General features: G+C 43.9%; 1 protein-coding gene across 4 annotated transcripts in view; it reads left to right on the forward strand.

Annotated features, from left to right (window-relative positions):
- The window catches only part of ZNF512B (zinc finger protein 512B), a 49,117-nt gene that overhangs the window by 7,177 nt on the left and 14,833 nt on the right, over positions 1-27,107 (forward strand). Inside the window, exons 1-6 of one of the 4 annotated variants that reach the window (XM_063459478.1) lie at positions 5,109-5,187; positions 8,719-8,847; positions 16,571-16,644; positions 16,951-17,079; positions 18,520-18,683; positions 23,165-23,304. In XM_063459478.1, coding sequence (XP_063315548.1) covers positions 8,724-8,847; positions 16,571-16,644; positions 16,951-17,079; positions 18,520-18,683; positions 23,165-23,304 — 631 coding nt within the window. In that variant the 5' untranslated portion in view covers positions 5,109-5,187; positions 8,719-8,723. Of the gene's footprint in view, positions 1-5,108; positions 5,188-8,718; positions 8,848-16,570; positions 16,645-16,950; positions 17,080-18,519; positions 18,684-23,164; positions 23,305-27,107 lie in introns of those variants that run through there. The other 3 variants (XM_063459479.1, XM_063459475.1, XM_063459476.1) reach the window with 3 other exon arrangements.

Genomic DNA, 27,107 nt, shown 5'->3' on the forward strand with positions numbered 1-27,107 from the left:
TGCGTGTATATATATATAATATATATATGTAGATCTATTATATTTATAATATATATACATATTATATATATGTAACGTCATTCTAAGTGTATTTTAATATTAATATATATACTAGTATTATTAAAATACATTACGTATGACGTTACATATATAATATGTATATATATTATATATATATATAATATATATACATATTATATATATATAAAAAGGCATTTAAATTATTTGATAACATTTTAATATTTTTTTTTTACACTACCTACCAGCAGGGGGACTGTCTAATATTTTAGACAGTCCCCCTGCTGGCAGATCCATAGCCAGCTATAGGGGGCCATGTGATCGCTCTTTGAGAGCGATCACATGGCCCCCGGGGGCCTCATTTGCCGGAGGGGGGCTGCCTGGGCTCTCAGACAGCCCCCCAGAAGAGGATCGCGGCGGAGGTGAGTACACCTCTGCTCCTGGGGCTGCAAGCCGTTACGGCGTTCTATGCCGCCGCAACGGCTTTAAAGCCCTTTAAAGCCGCGACGGCATAGAACGCCGTAACGGCGTTAAGGGGTTAACCACTGTCCTCAATCTTCTGTTCTGTGTTTTCTTACATTTGTGGGAAGAACAAGGTGATCCTCTCCATTTTACACTCCTTTACTGATGGTTCCAGTGCCAGAGACAAACCCACCACCATTAACCTCGACCTGCTCAAACAGAAGAGATTACCTTCTTCTATGGAAAACTTCCGTATGGCTGCTTCGGAACGCATGCTGCAGACATGATGTAACCTTCATCTTCCAGTGATTAAGAATCGTGGACCGTCCAGGGAAAGAGACCATTATATTATTAAGATACTGCCTTCCTAATGCCATACAGCCTTTCTTTACATGTGATTGAACTTTCTCCTTCTTGGATACCACAGTGGGACTTTTCTTAACCAGTTTCCAAATTTGACTTTTATATGTTTTCCACTATACATATAAAGTGTAAACTGCATATTAACTTTGAATAAATAAAGTATTTTGCTGACACCTTAACATGTAATTTGCGTTACTTAGCTACAAATAATACCAGCACTTGCTGCGTTCCATTGTAGGTTTCTCAGAAACTGCAATATTTAACATTGTAGGGTTAAGGGGACATTGGCACTGCACCCAAACCATTTAAACGAGATGACGTGGGCTTTTAAAGAGCAACTTCTTACTATGCTTATTGCTATCTTTTGAAAGTCATCACATTTATAAGCAAAACTATGCAAAGGCACAGTGACAAGAGGACCTATATGCACCATAAATTATCAAATGTTGTTACAAAGCCATATTTCCTAACAGTCCTGGATTGTTTGGTAGAGTACCAGTTTGGGTTTTCTCTCCACTGTCCCACAATAATTAACAGGTTAACGTTATAACAGACAAATTACTGTAGATTTAAAAATTGAGTTTTAATCTTTTTAAAAGTGGCAATATAAAAAAGTCAAACAATATTTAATTTCTAATTTAACAAAATTGAAAAAGTATGTTGTCCATTATTTACATAATGATTGCACATGTGGCCTAATATCAGATATTGTTATTGTCACACCCCTCTTACTCTGTCATCCCCCTGTCACCCCCCTCTCACGCTGTCAGCCCCACACCGTCACCCCTCCCTTACTGTCACCTCACCTCATCACCCCTTGTCACCCCCCTGTTACGGTCACCTCACCATCACCCCCTCACTCTGTCACCCTCCTCACACTATGTCACCAATACTCTCACATTACGTCACCCACCCTCTTACTCTGTCATTTCCCCCTTCACCTCATCACCCTCACCCTATGTCACCCTCCCCACACGGCCACCACTCCCCGTACACACAATCACCACTCTCCACACTCTGGCACCTCCCTCCATACACACTGTCAACCCTCAACACGCTGGCACCCTCCTGCTCTTTTACACTCACCCTGCCACAGTCACCCCTTTACTCACCGTGTCACCCCCCAAAGGCAATCATTATACACACCGTCATAAAACATAGCTTCGCCATAAAATAAGTGCCAAAGGCCAGTCAGTACACAAACATACACATGCTCAGAGAAACATACATACAGATACAAGGATACTCACTGTCAGACACACACTCAGGTAGACAATGAAACGATGTATACAGAGACTAGCTCTGTGTATCCAGTGCTGAAAGCTCCATCATCAATATATCTACAGCGTCTTATACACAAAGTCAACTGCTATTTTTTCTTCAATAATGGTGTTCTTCGTGGGGTCTCATGTATGAGTTTCGCCTAAGGCCTCGCCAAGTCTAGAGCCGACACTGCAGTACAGCCCTTCAGTATCCAATAGTCTCTTGTGCAGGGACTCCTCAAAGCGGTTTGCTCCTTCCCTCTGGAACTGTAAAAATAAAAAAAATATAGTTACAACTCACCAAATCGTAACCAGAAAGCATATTGCTTATTTTATATTATTACAAACAACAATTTAAATGTTGGAGATTGGAGGCGTAGAATAGAAAGAATGGTCGAGAGCTTTCAATTTTGAATAAAAGCATGTCTGTGCTTACAGTGTAAGCAGTGTATAGGAGATACGGTCACAGTGTAAGCAGTGTATAGGAGATACGGTCACAGTGTAAGCAGTGGATAGGAGATACGGTCACAGTGTAAGCAGTGGATAGGAGATACGGTCACAGTATGAGCAGTGGATAGGAGATACGGTCACAGTATGAGCAGTGGATAGGAGATACGGTCACAGTATGAGCAGTGGATAGGAGATACGGTCACAGTATGAGCAGTGGATAGGAGATACGGTCACAGTATGAGCAGTGGATAGGAGATACGGTCACAGTATGAGCAGTGGATAGGAGATACGGTCACAGTATGAGCAGTGGATAGGAGATACGGTCACAGTGTAAGCAGTGGATAGGAGATACGGTCACAGTGTAAGCAGTGGATAGGAGATACGGTCACAGTGTAAACAGTGTATAGGAGATACGGTCACAGTGTAAACAGTGTATAGGAGATACGGTCACAGTGTAAACAGTGTATAGGAGATACGGTCACAGTGTAAGCAGTGTATAGGAGATACGGTCACAGTATGAGCAGTGGATAGGAGATACGGTCACAGTATGAGCAGTGGATAGGAGATACGGTCACAGTATGAGCAGTGGATAGGAGATACGGTCACAGTATGAGCAGTGGATAGGAGATACGGTCACAGTATGAGCAGTGGATAGGAGATACGGTCACAGTATGAGCAGTGGATAGGAGATACGGTCACAGTATGAGCAGTGGATAGGAGATACGGTCACAGTGTAAGCAGTGGATAGGAGATACGGTCACAGTGTAAGCAGTGGATAGGAGATACGGTCACAGTGTAAGCAGTGGATAGGAGATACGGTCACAGTGTAAGCAGTGGATAGGAGATACGGTCACAGTGTAAGCAGTGTGTAGGTGATACAGGCGTTTCATTCTCCACAATTACAGTACTTTTGGTTACCTTATAAGCATTACAGTGACTCACATTGGTTGAATTGGCACATGAATACACATGTGAGCAGTAACGCCACGTCAAGGCTTCAACCCTTGTTACTGACCATTCATACACATTCGGTATTCCAGATGTTTTGGACTACACCTCCCATAATGCTGGCAAAGATGTAATTCACAGCATCTGAACTGTCTAAGGTTACCTACCTCTGATCACAGTACACAATGTTGAAGTCGCCGTGCAAACAGGTGAAACTTGTCACGTGTCAGATGGCACTTAAATAATCCACCCTGGACGCGAGCCTCAAACGTGGACTTCTTCATTCCTCTTTATGTACTCCGTGCCCCATAGGAGAACATGCTTGTCAGAGTTGTGACACACACAAAAATATAATGGTTAGAGTAAAATGGCATAACAGACACCGTGCCACATATTTACAACAGACAGACACAAAGATTCTGAGTGACACACCAAATTAAATATAAGAATTGGTAGTACTATACATACACAATGCACTATGACACGGAGATTACAGAATTCAGTGACAGACAGATTTGGTTGAAGATGTGGGGCAGTCCCTCTGGCTGGGGTGAAGTTTCTCATCCACCCCTGGTGAGTGACTAGATGGCTGGGCTTTCGTAGCAAAAAGCAGGCCATGGCGTCTGAGATCTCTGAAACAAAGTGTTTTGTAGTCAAACTAGGACGTTACACATCTAACGCACAGCCCCCTAATACACTGACTCCCACATCTAACGCACAGCCCCCTAATACACTGACTCCCACATCTAACGCACAGCCCCCTAATACACAGCACAGACCGCCCCATACGGCACAAACCACCCCCTTATACTGTACAGACCCCCCCAATACTGCACAGTCCCACCCCCCAATACTGCACAGACCCCCCCACAATACTGCACAGACCCCCACAATACTGCACAGACCCCCCCAATACTGCACAGTCCCCCCCCCAATACTGCACAGTCCCCCCCCCCAATACTGCACAGTCCCCCCCAATACTGCACAGTCCCCCCCAATACTGCCCATACCCCCCCCCAATACTGCCCAGCCCCCCCCCCAATACTGCCCAGACCCCCCCCCAATACTGTCCAGACCCCCCAAATTCTGCAAGTCCCCACCAATACAGCACAGTCCCCCCTCCCCCCTGATGGCTGAGAGTGTTGGGAGCGTGGCTTACCTGAGATAAGTCAGGGTGCAGTTGATCAGACACCGCGCATGCACACTCAGGGGTAGGAGATTTCTTAGAAGAAGAAATGGCCATCAGAGTTCTATACCCTTCATTGCGCATGCGCGTGTCCGTGACCGATGCTGTCCTGGCTGGGACGGCGCGTGCGCAGTGTGGGTCAGGGAGATCGGATGAATGTTCAGCTGAATCGATCTCCCTGCCCGCTGGTGCGCACGCGCGCTGTATCCCGCTGTCTGTGCCCGACGGGAGTACTTAGACGCGCGCGCGCACTGGCCCGTTAGATCCCCTACCTCCCCCCCTTGTGGCCCCATTGCGCAGGCGTAGTGTGGGTTTCGCGCATGCGCATTAGGTGGCCTCCGCTCCCGAACTGTCTGACATTTTCACCTACCTGTTATTCTGCGCCTGGGCGGCGCTGCGCTCCTCCTCCAGCTCTGAACGTCACTTCCGGTATAGCGATCTGACAGAACACCGGACGCGACGGTCGGAGGATGCGGAGAAGCGGCTGTCGGTGAGCAGGTAAGCCTGTGCCTTTGGCTAGACTGTGCCGGTCGGGCACAGCTTTGCCACGCGGCCGGCAACCGCAGCACCTTCTTAATAATCCAATAACCCACCACCTGCTCCCTCCTATTCCAATAACCCACCACCTGCTCCCTCCTAATCCAATAACCCGCCACCTGCTCCCTCCTAATCCAATAACCCACCACCTGCTCCCTCCTATTCCAATAACCCACCACCTGCTCCCTCCTAATCCAATAACCCACCACCTGCTCCCTCCTATTCCAATAACCCACCACCTGCTCCCTCCTATTCCAATAACCCGCCACCTGCTCCCTCCTATTCCAATAACCCACCACCTGCTCCCTCCTATTCCAATAACCCACCACCTGCTCCCTCCTAATCCAATAACCCACCACCTGCTCCCTCCTATTCCAATAACCCACCACCTGCTCCCTCCTATTCCAATAACCCACCACCTGCTCCCTCCTATTCCAATAACCCACCACCTGCTCCCTCCTATTCCAATAACCCACCACCTACTCCCTCAATCCAATACAATTACTCACCACCTGCACCCTCAATCCAATACAATAACCCACCACCTGCTCCCTCCTATTCCAATAACCCACCACCTGCTCCCTCCTATTCCAATAACCCGCCACCTGCTCCCTCCTATTCCAATAACCCGCCACCTGCTCCCTCCTATTCCAATAACCCGCCACCTGCTCCCTCCTATTCCAATAACCCGCCACCTGCACCCTCCTATTCCAATAACCCGCCACCTGCTCCCTCCTATTCCAATAACCCGCCACCTGCTCCCTCCTATTCCAATAACCCGCCACCTGCTCCCTCCTATTCCAATAACCCGCCACCTGCTCCCTCCTATTCCAATAACCCGCCACCTGCTCCCTCCTATTCCAATAACCCGCCACCTGCTCCCTCCTATTCCAATAACCCGCCACCTGCTCCCTCCTATTCCAATAACCCGCCACCTGCTCCCTCCTATTCCAATAACCCGCCACCTGCTCCCTCCTATTCCAATAACCCGCCACCTGCTCCCTCCTAATCCAATAACCCGCCACCTGCTCCCTCCTAATCCAATAACCCGCCACCTGCTCCCTCCTAATCCAATAACCCGCCACCTGCTCCCTCCTATTCCAATAACCCGCCACCTGCTCCCTCCTATTCCAATAACCCGCCACCTGCTCCCTCCTATTCCAATAACCCACCACCTGCTCCCTCCTATTCCAATAACCCACCACCTGCTCCCTCCTATTCCAATAACCCACCACCTACTCCCTCAATCCAATACAATTACTCACCACCTGCAACCTCAATCCAATACAATAACCCACCACCTGCTCCCTCCTATTCCAATAACCCACCACCTGCTCCCTCCTATTCCAATAACCCACCACCTGCTCCCTCCTATTCCAATAACCCACCACCTGCTCCCTCCTATTCCAATAACCCGCCAACTGCTCCCTCCTATTCCAATAACCCGCCACCTGCTCCCTCCTATTCCAATAACCCGCCACCTGCTCCCTCCTATTCCAATAACCCGCCACCTGCTCCCTCCTATTCCAATAACCCGCCACCTGCTCCCTCCTATTCCAATAACCCGCCACCTGCTCCCTCCTATTCCAATAACCCGCCACCTGCTCCCTCCTATTCCAATAACCCGCCACCTGCTCCCTCCTATTCCAATAACCCGCCACCTGCTCCCTCCTATTCCAATAACCCGCCACCTGCTCCCTCCTATTCCAATAACCCGCCACCTGCTCCCTCCTATTCCAATAACCCGCCACCTGCTCCCTCCTAATCCAATAACCCGCCACCTGCTCCCTCCTAATCCAATAACCCGCCACCTGCTCCCTCCTAATCCAATAACCCGCCACCTGCTCCCTCCTATTCCAATAACCCACCACCTACTCCTTCAATCCAATACAATTACTCACCACCTGCACCCTCAATCCAATACAATAACCCACCACCTGCTCCCTCCTATTCCAATAACCCACCACCTGCTCCCTCCTATTCCAATAACCCACCACCTGCTCCCTCCTATTCCAATAACCCACCACCTGCTCCCTCCTATTCCAATAACCCACCACCTGCTCCCTCCTATTCCAATAACCCACCACCTGCTCCCTCCTATTCCAATAACCCACCACCTGCTCCCTCCTATTCCAATAACCCACCACCTGCTCCCTCCTATTCCAATAACCCACCACCTGCTCCCTCCTATTCCAATAACCCACCACCTGCTCCCTCCTATTCCAATAACCCACCACCTGCTCCCTCCGATTCCAATAACCCACCACCTGCTCCCTCCTATTCCAATAACCCACCACCTGCTCCCTCCTATTCCAATAACCCACCACCTGCTCCCTCCTATTCCAATAACCCACCACCTGCTCCCTCCTATTCCAATAACCCACCACCTGCTCCCTCCTATTCCAATAACCCACCACCTGCTCCCTCCTATTCCAATAACCCACCACCTGCTCCCTCCTATTCCAATAACCCACCACCTGCTCCCTCCTATTCCAATAACCCACCACCTGCTCCCTCCTAATCCAATAACTCACCACCTGCTCCCTCCTAATCTAATAACTCACCACCTGCTCCATCCTAATCCAATAACCCACCACCTGCTCCCTCCTAATCTAATAACCCACCATGAGATGATCATTGTTTAGGTGGTAGACAATCCCATAAATACAGTTTAACCCCTTAAGGACCAAACTTCTGGAATAAAAGGGAATCATGACATGTCACACACGTCATGTGTCCTTAAGGGGTTAATTTAGAGGAACTTTCACATCTAGAGAAGTCACCGTTTATTTTCCTTCACCGTAGTAAATGCTAATGCTCTTTTACTGGGGTGAATAAGACAGAGGCGGTAAATTAAAAAAAGCGTACTTACCTCCACTGGTGTGTTGCTATGACTTTGCCCCCTCGGAAGGCCTAGAGTGCAATCTGCCTATTAAAATATTTAAAGTAAACCTGATGTGTTTGTTTTAGTTTTAAATTCTAGCTTTTAATTTAATTTTTTATTTTCCCTGTATGTATTGCATTTTAACATCATTGTGTAAATGTATTTGCTGCCTTCCCATTATTATTTGTAAAGGCATATCTTTCTAGTTGCATGATTAGAAAGCCTTTTGGATTGGTATGGCTACGTCATTTTATGGAAGGGTGTTCAACCGTCAAATCACTCACGCAAAGTACCGGTAACTAATTTACATTTAGACTCTGCTTCAGTATGTATTCCTAAAGGAGGGTCATAAGATAAAATAATACCTTCTTACCATAGAAATAACTTTATATAGCCAAGCAGACCGATTGAGGAAACCTCTTTTTGTTTTTAAGCAAAGTCTTTCCTTATTCTTTTCTGGACCCGCTTAGCATCACACAGCGTCTGGTGCCTGTGTAACCTTTTCTTGGCTGTGTATTCTCTATAACTTTGTCCACTGAACTTGGAGTCCCTGTTCTCTTTTACATTCTGACCCTAGTTCAGCTTTATCTCTCTGCAATCTTTCTTAGCAGATATGGCAAACTCCACCGGTACAAGGAGATATTTTCCCAGGACCAGCAAATCTCGAGCGACCTTCCAGCTCAGCGTCCATCCTTCTCAGGATTCTTCGAACTGTCCAGCCGATGCCCGCAGACAAGGTTAGAAGCTTTATATCATAAACATTTATAGGGACGCAAATGGAGCACCTCTCATCCAATCCCTTGGCACATGGAGGATTAGATGCAAATTATCAGTTAAAAAGAAAGTAGCAATTTTAGCATCAATAACATTAAAGAGGATCAGTCATGTCTCTGAAGTTGACATTTCATTATACCTTTACTCCAGAAAAATGCGGTTTGTATGGTGGGGTAAGTGTGAAGCACACTTACCTCCTCAAGATTCTATGGTGCTGGCAAAGTCAACCACCTATGATGCTGCATGGTACCATGGGTGTTAAATAAATGTACATGGTGTGCTTTTGCTGTGCCAGGCCAGTATTCCATACAATGTAATTAAAGGAACACTGGTAATACAACACACTTTATGTATTCCTATATAGTGTTCTAGTGACGATTTAGATTCTGTCCCCCCAAAGAATTAATTTAAAAAAGTTTTATTCACCTTTATTCCCTGTCACTTTGGTTTCCATGTGGTCGCCCTACCTGCCCAGCTGAGATCATCAATACTGATGACCTCAGCTAAACCAATGCACCATTCCTATAGACTGTAAGCTTGTTTGAGCAGTGTCCTCTTCAACCTATCGTTCCTGTAAGTTTTCTTGTAATTGTCCTATTTATAGTTAAATCCCCCCTCTCATAATATTGTAAAGCGCTACGGAATCTGTTGGCGCTATATAAATGGCAATAATAATAATAATAATATTCTTCTCCTCATAGAGATGCATTGAGTCAGTGCATCTCTATGACTAGTGTTCAGAGTCTCCATGCAGAGTGTGGAGACATTGAAAGTCAGTCCTTCAATCTCTGCAGTACTGAACCCAGGAAGTCCCTCTAGTGCCTGTCGTAATGAACGTGAAGCTATTTTCTCTGAAAAGGCGGCGTTTACATAACTGAGCTTGCAAGGACAGGCTATATGCCCCAGATCCAACACATTAAGCTGTAGGGATTCTTAGGACTATAGTGTCCCTTAAAAAACAAAAAACAAATTTCATTTACAGGAGCCTGTTATGCTAGGTTCAACTAAGTGTATAACAGCTCCCAAACCAACAAATATGTATTTTTAAAAATTAATTATATATATATATATTTAATTGCTGTGGGAGTTTTTATTTACTTACTAACCTGCTGCCCTTTGCTAGATTACTGCCATTTTCAACACCCACCCTCAGATCCTGTCTTCCTCCCTCTGAACAGCGAATGGCCATAATGGAGGACACTTCCCCAAGCAGGGCGATACATCTCGATGATGCCAGCATTCTGGCCTCAGTGCCAGAACATCAGCGACAAAATTGAGTGACATCAGTCACTCCGTACTTATATTTCATGAACAGGAGAACCCCCTGGGGGAGAGTCCTTTATTTCAACCCTTGCTTTAGACCTGTATGCTACCAGCTAGAAAGGTCTATTCCAAGAGCTGATTGACAAGTGGGGTAGGGCCCAACATTTTAAAAACCTTTCAATTAAAATGTATACATTAGCTAGCACAATGTTAAGATCAAAGGCAGCCCAAAATGTAGACCCATAGATTTTGTAGAACTACAATGCCCATAATGCTTTGCATGCTTTAAGAATGCATTTAGAATGGCAAAGCATCATGGAAGATGTAGTTGTAAAAACATCTGGGGACCTTCCCTTTGGCCACCACTATTTTAGATGATATTTAATGCTCTTTCATTTAAATAAGTGTGTATTATGATTTTTTTAGCATTTTAGTTTTTTTGGATTGTACTACAATGAAACAAGTGACTATTTGACTTTTTTAGCTTTAAAAAAAAAAAAAAAAATCTGAAAGCCCTCAAATTATTTTTAGTTCTCAGATCTCCTCTTCTCATTACGGGGTGACGAAAAATAGGGATCCCTCTGGAGCAACTTCAAAGAGACACTCCATCTCTGCCTTTAGCATATTACTCCTACACTATGGCAGGGGGTGTGAGCATGCTTTGAAATCGTACCAAAGGGATCCCCACACTTCCGTCAGCCTTATGGAGAGCATGCACAGCATGTCCTCTAATGTTCGTTTGCAACGGGAAAGCGGAATGTAAAATCTCAGAAGTAATATATTGGCGTTTATTCCTGTATACATAGCCTATGTAAATTTTGGCATTAGCTAACTTTCCTCATTAACCCATTGTTAAGTGCATTTCTGGTGGAAGATGTTCAAATAGCTATAGATATTATAGATATTAATGCAACATTTTGTGAAAGGCTCTCATTGTGCCACTGTGCAAATATAGATTATAAAGTGATCTGTACATTGTTGGTATGATCTGCATGTTGCTAGGAACTTGTAATCATTTTTAGGATTTAGCATTCACCTAGGCTACTTAGGAAGTTTGCCAAATCTTTAATGTTTAACTAAAATGCTCATCCACACTGGAATGGTTGTACTCAGACCAACTCTATTGCTGGGCATCAGTGGCGCTGGCGTTTGGGTTCCACACTTGAACAGTAAACAAAAAAAGTAAAAAATAGCCTCCCTCATTTAATACCCCATACATTTTCACCTGGAAGTTTATTGATCCGTTTGTTTGTACGTGGCAGTAAAGCAGACCATAATATATAAACAGACCGTAAAAAGCTGGCCGACAAACTAAAAAAATGTAGAGGGGAGCAATAGAAATAGTAAACAGAACTATAGTAAAAATGCACGCGTTGTGCCTCTAACACTGACACTACCACAGCAGTATTCTGCTTTCTCCACTCACAAACTGCACAGGAGGACAGACTTGTATGGATGCATGATCAGTAAGCGGATTGTAGCCGTGGTTTAAGTACTAATAGTTTAGGGAGGAGATCCATTCATCTCATCTGGTAAATGGAACTGCTGCTTAGTGTGGGACTATGTATACTCCTGTTAGAGCATCAGAATTGACGGAGTCGTTTCCCGGCTAGGGCATAGCTTACTGCAGAAGCTGCAACCCCTAAGGATATGCAGCAAACACAACAATGTACAAGGTGAATATATTTTTATTATACAGCTGTGCTCAAAGGTTTGCAAACCCTGGCAGAAATTGAGATATTTGGCATTGATTTTGAAAATATGACTGATCATGCAAAAAAAAAAAATGATTTGATTGAAGTATAGTGATCAAATGAAGCCATTTATTATAACATAGTTGTTTGGCTCCTTTTTAAATCATAATGATAACAGAAATCACCCTAGTGGACCTGATCAAAAGTTTCCATACTCTTGAATGTTTGGCCTTGTTACAGACGCACAATGTGACACACACAGATTAAAATGGCAATTAAAGGTTAATTTCCCAAACCAGTGGCTTTTTAAATTGCAATTAGTGTCTGAGTATAAATAGTCAATGAGTTTGTTAGCTCTTACGTGAATGCACTGATCAGGCTAGATACTGAGCCATGGAGAGCAGAAAAGAACTGTCAAAAGACCTGCATAACAAGGTAATGGAACTTTATAAAGATGAAAAGGATATAAAAAGATATCCAAAGCCTTGAAAATGCCAGTCAGTACTGTTCAATCACTTATTAAGAAGTGGAAAATTCAGGGATCTCTTGACACCAAGCCAAGGTCAGGTAAACCAAGAAAGGTTTCAGCCACAACTGCCAGAAGAATTGATCAGGCTACAAAGACAAACCCACAGGTAACCTCAGGAGAAATACAGGCTGCTCCGGAAAAAGATGGTGTTGTTGTTTCAAGGAGCACAATATGACGATACTGGAACAAAAAGGAGCTGCACGGTCGTGTTGCCAGAAATAAGCCTTTACTGCACCAATGCCACAAAAAAGTCTGGTTACAATATTCCCGACAACACGTTGACGCGCCTCACAGCTTTTGGCACACTGTTGTTTTGAGTGACAAGACCAAAATAGATCACAACCATAAGAGCTATGTTTGTAGAGACGTCAACAAGCCTATAGTGAAAAGAATACCATCCCCACTGTGAAGCATGCTTTGTGGCTCACTGATGTTTTGGGGAGGTGTGAGCTCTAAAGGCACGGGGAATCTTGTGAAAATTGATGGCAACATGAATGTAGCATGTTATGAGAAAATACTGGAAGACAATTTGCATTCTTCTGCACAAAGGCTGCGCATGGGGCGCTCTTGGACTTTCCAGCATGACAATGACCCTAAGCACAAGGCCAAGTTGACCCTCTAGTGGTTACAGCAGAAAAAGGTGAAGGTTCTGGAGTGGCCATCACAGTCTCCTTACCTTAAAGGGACACTGTAGGCACCCAGACCACTTCAGCTAATTGAAGTGGTCCGGGTGCTGTGACCCTTTTGCACTTAGTGCTGATGTGGAATTATTAAAAAATCTTTATTGTACTTGTATTGAATTATTGTACTAACTCCATTTTAACTTTATACTGTGACTTCGTCCTCCATTTTGTCCTCCTAACCTGACTTCTTCAATCCTCCATTTTGTCCTCATGACTTAACTTGTTCATTTTAAAACTACATTACGTGACTGAACTTCTCAACCCAATTAATACAGTAGACAAAGACTGTGTTTCCTTCAAGGACAAGTACCAGGAGGTGCTGGCTACTCCTTAAGACTTGCTGGCTACTCCTTAGAGCTTGTAAGATAGTACAGTTTGAAGGCCACAGAACACAGTAGTAATGAAATGTTCTATTCATAAGAGACCTTGCACCTGGACATAAAGCCTGATATCATTGACCGTGTAAAATGACGCTTAGGACCCCCTTGTCCCCCACCCGTGTCCAGAATAATCCCACCTCTGATGGGTGGGCACGGGACTAACCTCTTAATTTTACTAACCAATAGGTAAGACACTAACTCCGTCACTTAACAATTAATCCAATTGATGATGTTTATTTGCTGATATTCTAATAATCAATGATGACGCAAAATGCCTCTTAAAAGGGCCTGCGCGCCCGCTTTTACTGCACTTGCCAATAAACTTTCTCGAAGTTATTTTAACCTGAACCTCGTGTGTCAGACTTAATTACTTCAGCGTATATACGCAATTTAATTTATTGATTTGGACAGGAACAGATAGACTTTGAACATTTTGGTTTACTTTCAAAAAGTACCATAACAGTGCTGCAGTGTAAAACATTCCAGAGAGTTCCAAAGAACTGCAATATTTACATTGAAGCTCTAAGTCTGCCCTCTGTGGCTTTCTAACAGACAGCCACTAAAGGGTTTCCGGAATCCAAACTGACTTTTGGTCCGTTATCTGATGCTGGAGGTCGTCACGGACCTCCAGCGTCAGATTTTCCCCATAGGAAAGCATTGTAAAATGCTCCCCTGTGGTGAAGTATTATGCACGCACGGGCATTGCTGTGCATGCGCATTAGTTCTCCTCCGTCAGCTGACGTCGGCGGGGGAGGAGCATGGGCGGAGCCTGACCCAGTGCCGAGCGACATTGGCGCTGGAATCAGGTAAGTGACTGAAGTGGTTTTAACCCCTTCAGCACCATGGGAAGGGATCCCGAGTGGGGGGGGGGGGGGGGGGGGGGGGAACACACCTATTTACCCTATAGTGCCAGGAAAACGTGTTTGTTTTCCTGTCACTATAGGATCCCTTTAATATCATCGAGCCACTCTGGGGAGATCTCAAACGTGCGGTTCATACAACACGACCAACTACTTTGCATGATCTGGAGGCATTTTGCTATACCACCTGCAAGAATTAGGGGCCTCATAGACAACTATTACAAAAGACTGCATGTGGTCATTGATGCTAAATGTTTTTGAGCTCAATTGTATATTGTATAGCACAAAGTCTTCAAATAGCACAAACTTATTTAAAACCTCCAAATAGATAGCCGATTATGAGAGGCTGATATTATGAGTTTTGCAGTTTGGCTATTTTGGGGCGCAATTCACAATTTGGTGAATACATCCTTTTATCCTTTTCCCTTAAAACTTTTCATATAATCCAAGGCAGTAATCGGCACGAATAATAAAAATGATTTCCCATTGTGTGTTTTTACATGCCTCTTAAACTCATATTATTTGGCTCGTAATTGGAGCGAAGTAAATTAGCAGAAGAGCTAGATTACCTCTCGAGTGCTCGGTGGAATAATTAAAATAATTGGAAAAGACAAACAAACAAGCGTTTATTGAGACAGTCGAAGGGATTTTTTAATCTTTATATTTAGGTTTAAAGGCAAACAACAAAATACCAAATAAGGCAAAAGAGACAACATGTGTTAACAGTAATTTGTGTCTAGTCATCAAAAAGAGAAGGCCCTAATGTAAACATGTGTTGGGAATATAGCTAGGGTTTCCACAACCACCATGTTTCACTGAACACATATCACTTGTTCATGTTAATGGGCAACACGTGAAAAATGATTCCTCACCGGCAGCATTTGAATTGTACATACTGCAGGGCAGCACACTCCACATGCTGCCAATCAGTATGCATAGGTGACATGACCCTGGAAATCATGGCGGATATGGGAGACTTACATATATTAGATGAGAGATTAGGGGTTAATCTGAATAAGAATATTATGGACCGGAAGAAAGGAAGTGGAACAATAAGTCATTTATTATAGGAACACTATAGCTGTGGGAATACAAATACGGATTCTTACGCTATACTGTTCTACCCTGTAGAGGGCCCCTAAATTAAATTTTAAGAAAGGGAAAAAAATGCATTTAATCCAGTACTTCCCTATGATCAGTTTAAGAGGGCGTTTGAAATTGTCATGTAATGTGTGAAGACATCGAACGTCACATGACCGAAATCTGACACTGTTAGAGCAGCTGAAGCGCCTCTAGCGGCCATCAGCCACTAATGGTGTGTTTAGCTCTGCAATAAAAATATCTCAGAAATTGCAGTGTTTGACTTAGTAAGACCGAAATTTACAGCGCCACTACACCCAGACCACTGAATGGAGATTAAATGGTCTGGGTGCCTATAATTTCCCCTTAAATACTAAAATGTAGCAAAATAGTGCTGGAGCAAAGAGGAAAATTCACAGGATTATTTACTAAAGTTCGAATTTTCATAAATTAAAGTTTTAATGGAAACATTTACTCAAAATTAATTGATCTGTAAAATTCCCCAGTTCAGCCATAGTCACACAGGCAATTTTTTGCTTTTAGGATTAAATGTGAAAATTCTGAATTTGGTAAATATTCTGTTACTTCCAGACCACCAAAATCACCAAAGCTTTTACAGCCCCCCACCTGTGTCAAGAAATGTACTAAACACCGGAACCATGGAAAGGGAAATTTAAGGGCAAAATAATCATGGAAATGTTCCAGTTTGATTCTTTTAGACAAATATTTAGCATTTCTCAAATCCGATATAAAAGAGAATAAACCCCAGCAAAAAGGACTGGATTTCTTATGGAACTCACAGCTGTGTAGAGAGCAATTCAAAGATTATTCTACACCCATGTTTTGTCCACAGTGATTATATCGGCCTCTTAAAGGACCACTGTCACCTGAAAATGTCTTTTAATAACAAAGTTTAATAAATTAATGCAAACAGACTAATATTATTTTCTTCTAACCAAGCTTTAAAAGGTTTAGTTTGAATTACCACTTGAATATCTGTCAGCGTTTGAGTGTGGTGGCAGCCATCTTACGATTGCATCAAATTGCTAGTCTCTAGTCTGGTTTAGCACGCAGGTATTTCTGACTGCAAAGTGGTTTGGTCACACGGGTGGTGTGTCATCGTGCCAGCCATGGTGACCATGATGTTTGACGAGTAAGATTTTAAAGTCTTGCTGATACTGAGATTTATTTCCCTAGGAGAATCTTCAAGCCAGGGTTTGGCACAGAGCAGATACCCAAGGACAGAGACCCGTGAAATGAGAGTTATACCGGTAATGAGCCTTGCTTATAAAAGGGATAATGGATATCATTATATAACCTTTAGAAAAGCTCTCATTGTCTCTTGATGATATATTATCCAGTCTAAAACTATAGTTCAACCAAGTGTAATATAAACTGCAGGTTTTCTCCCCCCTGAAATAGTTAATCACCAATCCCTCATGTCTCCTTTATTCCCACTGATCCCCTCTCTTCTTCCCCTCTGTCTGATCCCCTATCGTCCCTCCACCTCACACAGACCATGTGTCCTCCCATTGCCCCTCACTAACTTCCTGTTTCCCTCACTAACCATCTCTCAGGCTGCTCTAATTGGTCAGTGGAAGGAGATGTTTAAGACACGGACTCGGGTGAAGTGTCCCAGCTCCGGGTGTTGGCGAGAATTTCCCAGTGTGTACAGCTTGAAACAACATTACCAGCGCTGCCAGGGGGTGAGTACCTACCTTCCTCACTTTATATTAGTCAGCGCTGCCAGGGGGTGAGTACCTACCTTCCTTACTTTATATTAGTCGGCGCTGCCAGGGGGTGAGGGAGTACCTACCTTCCTTACTCTGTACTAGTCTGTGTAGCCAGGGGGTGAGGTAGTACCTACCTTCCTTACTTTATATCAGTCAGTGCTGCCAGGGGGTGAGAGAGAACCTACCTTCCTTATTTTATATTAGTCAGCGCTGCCAGGGGGTGAGAGAGAACCTACCTTCCTTACTTTATATTAGTCAGCGCTGCCAGGGGGCCAGAGAGTACCTACCTTCCTTACTTTATATTAGTCAGTGCTGCCAGGGGGGCCAGAGAGTACCTACCTTCCTTACTTTATATTAGTCAGCGCTGCCAGGGGGTGAGAGAGAACCTACCTTCCTTACTTTATATTAGTCAGTGCTGCCAGGGGGTCAGGGAGTACTTACCTTCCTTACTTTATATTAGTCAGTGCTGCCAGGGGGTGAGAGAGTACTTACCTTCCTTACTTTATATTAGTCAGTGCTGCCAGGGGGTGAGAGAGTACTTACCTTCCTTACTTGATATTAGTCAGTGCTGCCAGGGGGTGAGGGAGTACCTACCTTCCTTACTTGATATTAGTCAGTGCTGCCAGGGGGTGAGGGAGTACCTACCTTCCTTACTTTATATTAGTCAGCGCTGCCAGGGGGTGAGTGAGTACTTACCTTCCTTACTTTATATTAGTCAGCGCTGCCAGGGGGTGAGGGAGTACCTACCTTCCTTACTTGATATTAGTCAGTGCTGCCAGGGGGTAGGGAGTACCTACCTTCCTTACTTGATATTAGTCAGTGCTGCCAGGGGGTGAGGGAGTACCTACCTTCCTTACTTGATATTAGTCAGCGCTGCCAGGGGGTGAGGGAGTTCCTAACTTCCTTACTTTATATTAGTTAGCGCTGCCGGGGGGTGAGTGAGTACCTTCCTTATTCTGTACTAGTCTGTGTAGCCAGAGACTGAGTGAGTACTTACCTTCCTTACGCAGTACTAGTCAGTGCTGCCGGGGATTGGTATACAATAATCTTTCTTATTCTGTGATACTCAGTTCTGCCAGGGATTGGTATACAATAATCTTTCTTATTCTGTGATACTCAGTGCTGCCAGGGATTGGTATACAATAATCTTTCTTATTCTGTGATACTCAGTGCTGCCAGGGATTGGTATACAATAATCTTTCTTATTCTGTGATACTCAGTGCTGCCAGGGATTGGTATACAATAATCTTTCTTATTCTGTGATACTCAGTGCTGCCAGGGATTAGTATACAGTAATCTTTCTTATTCTGTGATACTCAGTGCTGCCTAGGAGCGAAACACTAAACTTGCCACAAGTTCCTTTCCCACACAAGTTTCCTGTCCTGTGTTTGTGTTGGTCTCTTTCTCCTCCAGGTCGGGCTCTCTTTCCGTTTGCGATTCTCCTGTCCATACTGCGAAGCCGTTTTTGTCTCCAAGTCACAGCTGCAAAAACATCTGGTTTGGAATCACTCAGACAGGGGGGGCAACCGAGAGCAAAGACCAAAACAGTCTGCATTCAACAGTGGGGGGAAAGAGAGGTACAATGGGGTACCCCTATAAAACAAAACACTGTAAACCACTAATAGGCATATAGGGAGCGAGGGAGAGCATTGTCTGTAAACAGTGTGCGTCTGTATACATTGCAGGACATAGGGCACAGCAGAAATGAGACTATTCACAGTGTCAGTGTAAGGGGTTTTACAATGTATGTAGGATGAGTCTGTTAGTGTCAGTAGGGGGTATAGCGATGTATGTAGGATGAGTCTATTAGTGTCAGTAGGGGGTATAGCAATGTATGTAGTATGAGTCAGTTAATGTCAGTAGGGGGTATAGCAATGTATGTAGGATGAGTCTATTAGTGTCAGTAGGGGGTATAGCAATGTATGTAGGATGAGTCAGTTAATGTCAATAGGTGGTATAGCAATGTATGTAGGATGAGTCAGTTAATGTCAATAGGTGGTATAGCAATGTATGTAGGATGAGTCAGTTAATGTCAATAGGTGGTATAGCAATGTATGTAGGATGAGTCTGTTAGTGTCAGTAGGGGGTATAGCAATGTATGTAGGATGAGTCTGTTAGTGTCAGTAGGGGTATAGCAATGTATGTAGGATGAGTCAGTTAATGTCAATAGGTGGTATAGCAATGTATGTAGGATGAGTCTGTTAGTGTCAGGGGGTATAGCAATGTATGTAGGATGAGTCTGTTAGTGTCAGTAGGGGGTATAGCAATGTATGTAGGATGAGTCAGTTAATGTCAATAGGTGGTATAGCAATGTATGTAGGATGAGTCTGTTAGTGTCAGTAGGGGGTATAGCAATGTATGTAGGATGAGTCTGTTAGTGTCAGTAGGGGGTATAGCAATGTATGTAGGATGAGTCTGTTAGTGTCAGTAGGGGGTATAGCAATCTATGTAGTATAAGTCAGTTAGTGTCAGTAGGGGGTATAGCAATCTATGTAGGATGAGTCAGTTAATGTCAATAGGTGGTATAGCAATGCGTGTAGGATGAGTCAGTTAATGTCAGTAGGGAGTATAGCAGTATGTAGGAAGACATCTATTAGTACTGTTGGCAGTTTTGGAAACTGCAGTGCTTGCTTGGGGCATTTGGTTGAATTAGCTATATGTGGGGTGAGTAGAATCAGAGTGGAGGGGTCTCCGTTAAACCTGTTCCCTTTGTATTACTCCCAGGGAGGCAGAAAAAACCCCTCCTAGGGAGCGAGGGAGAGCATTGTCTGTAAACCGTGTGCGTCTGTATACATTGCAGGACATAGGGCACAGCAGAAATTAGACTATTCACAGTGTCAGTGTAAGGGGTTTTACAATGTATGTAGGATGAGTCTGTTAGTGTCAGTAGGGGGTATAGTGATGTATGTAGGATGAGTCTATGATTGTCAGTAGGGAGTATAGCAATGTATGTAGGATGAGTCTATTAGTGTTAGTACGGGTATAGCAATGTATGTAGTATGAGTCTATTAGTGTCAGTTGGGGGTATAGCAATGTATGTAGGATGAGTCTATTAGTGTTAGTACGGGTATAGCAATGTATGTAGGATGAGTCTATTAGTGTCAGTAGGGGGTATAGCAATCTATGTAGGATGAGTCTATTAGTGTCAGTAGGGGGTATAGCAATGTATGTAGGATGAGTCTATTAGTGTCAGTAGGGGGTATAGCAATATATGTAGTATATGTCTGTTAGTGTCAGTAGGTGGTATAGCTATGTATGTAGGATGAGTCTATTAGTTTCAGTAGGGGGTATAGCAATGTATGTAGGATGAGTCTATTAGTGTCAGTAGGGGGTATAGCAATGTATGTAGGATGAGTCTATTAGTGTCAGTAGGGGGTATAGCAATGTATGTAGGATGAGTCAGTTAATGTCAGTAGGGGGTATAGCAATGTATGTAGGATGAGTGTGGCGAAACCGACCTCGCCACGTGTCCTTGGAGGGGGCTGCTTGCCCGCCTCTTGCCTTTGGACTATGGCTCTGGGAGATTGGCCCTTTTACAAAACGTATTCGGCCCTAACAGAGTGCATGTCACTCATTCTGGCCCTTTAAACACAGTGGGGCCATTCGGTACTTGCCCTGTGTGAGCAGTGATACCCCCAGATAGCTATGCCATGGAGCCTATTCATATAATGAAAGACTATGGGAAAGACTTTGGCTCCATGGCAATTAAACTGTATTTGTGTGGTCTGCGTGCCATTCGCCTAATAATGTGCACGCAGACCTGAGCTATCTGGGGATATGTTACATGTCTGTGTTTAATGTATAAAAAGTAACTCCATATATTTTAAAACATAATCCTGTATTTAGGTCCCCACATGTGTAATGGAGTTTTGTCTTTGACCTGGGAGATAATTGGATTACTTCTCCAATTATCTCCAGGGCAGAAGGGAGGAAGCCAGGATGCATTGTGGGGATGTTTTACTTTTACTGTTTGAGCCAGATTAAAATACTGCCAGCCAGGGGGAACAAAAGATACTTTTACTAACTTTTGAACCCCTGGTCTGATTCATTACATTTTTTAATATGTTGTTCCCCTGAATGGATTGATTGTGGATATGTATTTTTATGTGAATGTGATGTATGGTTTTAAAGTTACAGAGTATGTGTGGAAACTGTATTTTTACTGTATGTAATAATTATGTTAATTGCTTATCTGAGGGGAGGGGATGTGTGGGTTGTACTGTTACTTGATTGGTTGTTTTATGCCTCCCCCTGGGTGTGTCCTGTATGTGCACAACTGTAATAAAAAGCAGGCTGGGTGTTCCAGTCCTCAGATTCTGCTTGACCCTCAAACCGATGTGTCGTCTCGTTTTTTGGGGAATTGGATTGTATGCTGACTGCCAGGAGTGTAAGCGGATTGTATGCTTTTCCTGTTCGGCTGATTCCAGTTCGGGAGTTTCCAGAATTCGTACAGTTCGCAGTTTGGGAGATTGGTGATTGCTGTAGCTGCTGGTCTATGGAAAAGGGGGATATCGCCTAAACTGGGTTTTAACCCCTTGTCTGCTGAAACGGTCCGTTACAATGAGTCTATTAGTGTTAGTACAGGTATAGCAATGTATGTAGGATGAGTCTATTAGTGTCAGTACGGGTATAGCAATGTATGTAGGATGAGTCTATTAGTGTCAGTAGGGGGTATAGCAATATATGTAGTATAAGTCTGTTAGTGTCAGTAGGGGGTATAGCAATATATTGAACAAAGAGCTGGGGGACCAGAGTCCCTAGTAGGAGAGTAGTGCAAGGGAAGGAGTCCCTACCTTTAATAATCCTAAGGACAAAAGTTAAAAAGGCAGGAAAGGTCTAATCAGGGGTATAGAATCAGGCTAAAGCTTTATAACCTTTTTCTAATATATGAGAAGGTAAATAGGTAATTGAGGGGGTGGGGGGGGGAAAGGGGGGAAAAGAAAAAGTGAAAGGGGAACAAAGCCTCCTGAATGGAGGATTAAAGTTGCCCAATGAATTTACCAAATTCCCCAAACTCCCCACCTAAAGAGAGCACTAAACCGTTCCCTATATACCTCGGCACTATAGTGTAAGTGCCTACCTATTACCTTAATAACCTGTCTGCCTAAGTAGCCAAAATAATAACTAAATAATAAGTCAATCCATAGTGCTACCTAAAGTGAACAAGAAATAAAAAAGTGAGAAGTCTAACTCCATATAGTTAGCAATGTATGTAGGATGAGTCTGTTAGTGTCAGTAGGGGGTATAGCAATGTATGCAGGATAAGTCTGTTAGTGTCAGTAGGGGGTATAGCAATGTATGTAGGATGAGTCTATTAGTGTTAGTAGCGAGTATTGCAATGTATGTAGGCTGAGTCTATGATTGTCAGTAGGAGGTATAGCAATGTATGTAGGATGAGTCTATTAGTTTCAGTAGGGGGTATAGCAATGTATGTAGGGTGAGTCAACTAGTCTAAGTAGGGGGTATAGCAATGTACGTAGAATGAGTGTATTAGTGTCAGTAGGGGGTATAGCAATGTACGTAGGATGAGTCAGTTAGTGTCAGTAGGGGGTATAGCAATGTATGTAGTATAAGTCAGTTAGTGTCAGTAGGGGGTATAGCAATGTATGTAGGACGAGTCAGTTAATGTCAGTAGGGGGTATAGCAATGTATGTAGGATGAGTCAGTTAATGTCAATAGGTGGTATAGCAATGTATGTAGGATGAGTCAGTTAGTGTCAGTAGGGGGTATAGCAATGTATGTAGGATGAGTCAGTTAATGTCAGTAGGTGGTATAGCAATCTATGTAGGATGAGTCAGTTAATGTCAATAGGTGGTATAGCAATGCATGTAGGATGAGTCAGTTAATGTCAGTAGGGAGTATAGCAGTATGTAGGATGAGTCAGTTAATGTCAGTAGGGAGTATAGCAGTATGTAGGAAGACATCTATTAGTACTGTTGGCAGTTTTGGAAACTGCAGTGCTTGCTTGGGGCATTTGGTTGAATTAGCTATATGTGGGGTGAGTAGAATCAGAGTGGAGGGGTCTCCGTTAAACCTGTTCCCTTTGTATTACTCCCAGGGAGGCAGAAAAACCCCCTCCTCTACACAGACATTCTAAACCGGCCATTCTGCGTCCCCCAGAGGAGAATGGAGCTGTCATCCCGCACAGCCGCCATGCCACACAGGGAGCCGATGAGGACTCAGGACGGATGAAGCACAGTAAGAAGGGTCCCTGTGCATCAGAGGGGTGAGGTGGGGGTACAGCTGATCTCCCACCCATTCTAATTTGTATTTCTTATTTTCATTTTTTGCCTTCATTTATTTATTTTTTATTCTTTATTTTTGGTTTGTCGACGCTTTCGTTGCACATATATCATTACAAAACACTAATGCATTCAGATTACATAGCACGGTTGCATACATTAGGTTTTACAATAGTTGGTTTAGATTCTTTTGTCTTATTGTTACCTGATGAGTTGACTTCTCCTCAGTCTATGCATCAGTATATTGTGCCGACAAGTTTTTAATTTTGTTGTGTTACTAACATAAAAAAACATAATATACTTAAACAAAGTAAAGCTAAAACGTTTCTATCGTTATATATATATAAAACATGTGCTTGATCTACCCTGTACCCCTATGTTCAACTGTTCGTATTGTGCTAGAGGACTGCCTTTGGGGTACCTCACAAGCAACTGTCATTTCCCTACGCACTACAAAAATAAAGAATTAAAAAAAACATAATAAACATTTCCCTTACAAAGTTTGTGTGAGACCCGCTGGATATATGAAGAGAAAAACCTGGGACTAGACTGGTGGTGCGTGTGTGGAGAGGTTCCTGGTTCAGAGGTCATGGTGGTTGCCTGTGTCAGAAGCAGGGGTCGGCATTAGTGTATATATAAGGGGTATCCCACAATTGGCCCGTTCAGGGTAGGAGTATGTTCCCGTCTCCGGCCGCACCAGAGGGTCGGGGTTAGGATTCTTTCTTATTACTGGGTTTGGGGCGAGTACCACTGTCCCTCCCAGCTCTAGATATTTTATCACCTTATGTTCTATGTGTATACAGTATTTGTCGCTGATGTGTGCTGTGTCCACTGCCGACAAAGCTATGGGAAAAGCGCTCTATTTATTCAGGTTGACCTTATAGCCCGAGAGTACACCATAATTCTTTAGTTCATATGCCAAGGCTTCCATGGATTTCTTGGGGCGTGTGAGGGTGAGCAGAACATCGTCTGTGAATCTTTCTCTACCCATGTGATACCCTGTATTAGTTGGTTTGTGCGTATGGCATGCAATAGTGGTTCGAGGGAGAGGACTAACAGTAGCGGGGACAGAGGGCATCCCTGTCGTGTCCCATTGCTTATTGAGAAGGGCGTGTTAGGGGCTCCTGTGATCCTGATTTGCGCTGTGACATTAGTATACATGGTTCTAATGGTCGTTATGTATGTCTCTGGGAATTTTAGGTGTGTCAGTAATTTGAACATATACGACCATTTTATCCTGTAGGAGGCCTTTTCGGCGTCCAGGGACAGGATGAGAGTTGGTGTCTGGGTGGAGGCCTGTTTCCATATCAGGTCTATATTTCGTCTGGTGTTTTCAAAGAGTTGGCGCCCCGGTACAAAAGCCCACCTGGTATGCGTGTATCAGTCCCTTCAGGAGGGGGGGGAGAGTCGTTCAGCGAGCACTTTCGCACGTATTTTGGTATCATAATTTATTAACCAGATTTTCCGGTTGGGAGGCGTCTGGAGTAGCACTATGGTAGCCAATGACATGTTAGGATCTGGAATTCACCCCTCCATCAGGTAATTAAACCAAATTGTCATGTGTGGTATTAAGTCGTCACGCAATGTCTTATAATATCCTCCCTTGAATCCGTGAGGTCCCGGGGCTTTTATGTCCTTTTAAAGTTGATGTAGTTCTGTCTATTTCGTCTATGGTAATTTCGCCGCCCAGGGTTGCCCCAGCAGCCGGGCCTAGTTTCGGTAATGTTAGCTTGTGTAGGTATGTTTGTATGGCTTCTGTAATGTCAGTTGGGTTGTCATCTTCCTGGGCAGTGTGGTTGTACAGGGCCTTATAGAAATCCATGAATACCTTTGCTATATCAGTCGGTGTTGTCATAGGTTTACCTATGTCGTCTTTGATAGTGGTGATGTGAATCTGACAGGGGCGTGGGTGCAGTGTTCTGGCCAGCATAGTGTCCATTTTGTTTGCGTGTTCGTAAAAAGTTTGTTTGGACCAAACCATGGCTCTGGCGGTGTCATCAAGGAGTGTTTTCTTTATAAGACGTCGCAATGTCTTTAAGTCATGGAGCTTGTCAGGGGATGGGTCCATCTTGTGCCACTGTTCGGCCTTTTTTAGGTCATTAAGGAGGGTTTTTAATTTTCGTTTTTTTGTCTTTTTCCTAGTTGCTTCCCTGATTAGGGCTCCCCTAATTACCATTTTGTGGGCGGCCCATATGGTCGCGGGTGTCCGTTTGGCCGAGGAGTTTAATTGGAAGTATTCCTTAATTTCTTTTTGGACGATTGCCGTAACGTTCGGGTCTTTAAGTAATGATGTGTTTAGTTTCCATGGGGACGTTGTGCATAGGTTATCAAGCTCTATAGCTATGTCAGAGTGGTCTGACCACGTGATTGGTAATTTACTAGGAAATAGTTAACGCGCGAATATGTGACGTGTGGTGCTGAGTAGTGTGTGTCATCAGCGTTGCTTATATCGTGCGCCCTCCAGACATCTATCAGCCATGTTGAGCAAATAAATTTATGTTCCAATTTGTCTTGGCTGCCTCTGCCATGGTAGCGTATTTGTCCGCTTCTCGTGCTCCTGTCAATGGCCAGGCGCAGCATTAAATCCCCCCCCCTCCCCTCGACGACCATACCGTGAGGTAGTCTCTCTAATGTGGCTTTGAGAAGGTCCTAGAACTCTGGAGTCGGCTCTTTAGGTGCATGTATGTTAATGAGGTGTATGGCGTGTGAGTATAGCGTTCCCGAAACTGTTATATACCGTCCCTCCGAGTTTTGTTTTACACGCGTCACATTGATGGGGCACCTTTTGTGAATAAGTGTTGCTACCCCATTCCTTTTACAATGTGTTCTGACTTCATGACTATTGGTGTATATGTGGTATTTTAATTGTAGGCTAATGTTAGAATGGTAAATAGGTTTTACTGAATGAAAACTATATCCGGACTTAACCGTTTAAGTTCCCGAAATAATAGGCGCATCTTTTTAGAGTGGTGATTTCTTGGATATCTTGGATGTCTTGGATACGTGACGAATGAGCTATAACTGTTCCCTCTATGGCCTGTCCCTGTCCCAGCCTATTCGTCTGCCCTCACCATCTGCCGTTGTCTCGTCCATTTTGTCACACTGCCCCCAACATCCAGCAAGAAAGTATTAAAGCATATTAGGGATAAAGTAAAGAAAGAAAGAACAAGTAAACTATAACAATAACAATTTATGGGCTAACTAATTGCCAGACTTCGTTGGAGCGCATGCGCCAGCACGCCCTGGCCTTCATTCATTTTCATTCATTCTCGAGCCCACTGAAGGACACTCTGTATGTGTCATACAGGCTCATTTTGGATGAAGTTGTAAATCATATCCACATCCCCTTTCCCTTACTCTTAGATTGTAAGCTCATTTGAGCAGGATCTCTCTTTACCGCTTGTCTATGTCACATTAATTTGCATATCTACACTTGTTTAATGTCCCCAATGTCTTATTGTAAAGAGCTGTATAATAATTGACAGTAATATTCTCTCTCCAGATGCCTTGCATTGAGAGAGAGTGTGTGAGCCAGAAGGTAGCGTTATTTCTTGCAATTTCAGGGATGTAGTCTTTATTTTGCTCCCTATCTGGAGTCCTTACATACTCATTCATGACGTCGGCCAGTATTGGTTGGACACTACGTGAAAATGGGCCATAAATGTCTTCTGGGTGTCTTCATGTGCTAGGCGTGTTTGTGGGCACACAAGCTGGGCTAAGTGATGCCATTCTCTGTAAAGTCAGCTAGCAGAAAGTAGA

This window comes from Pelobates fuscus, chromosome 6 (genome assembly GCF_036172605.1).
Source record: "Pelobates fuscus isolate aPelFus1 chromosome 6, aPelFus1.pri, whole genome shotgun sequence".
NCBI classification, from domain to species: domain Eukaryota; kingdom Metazoa; phylum Chordata; class Amphibia; order Anura; family Pelobatidae; genus Pelobates; species Pelobates fuscus.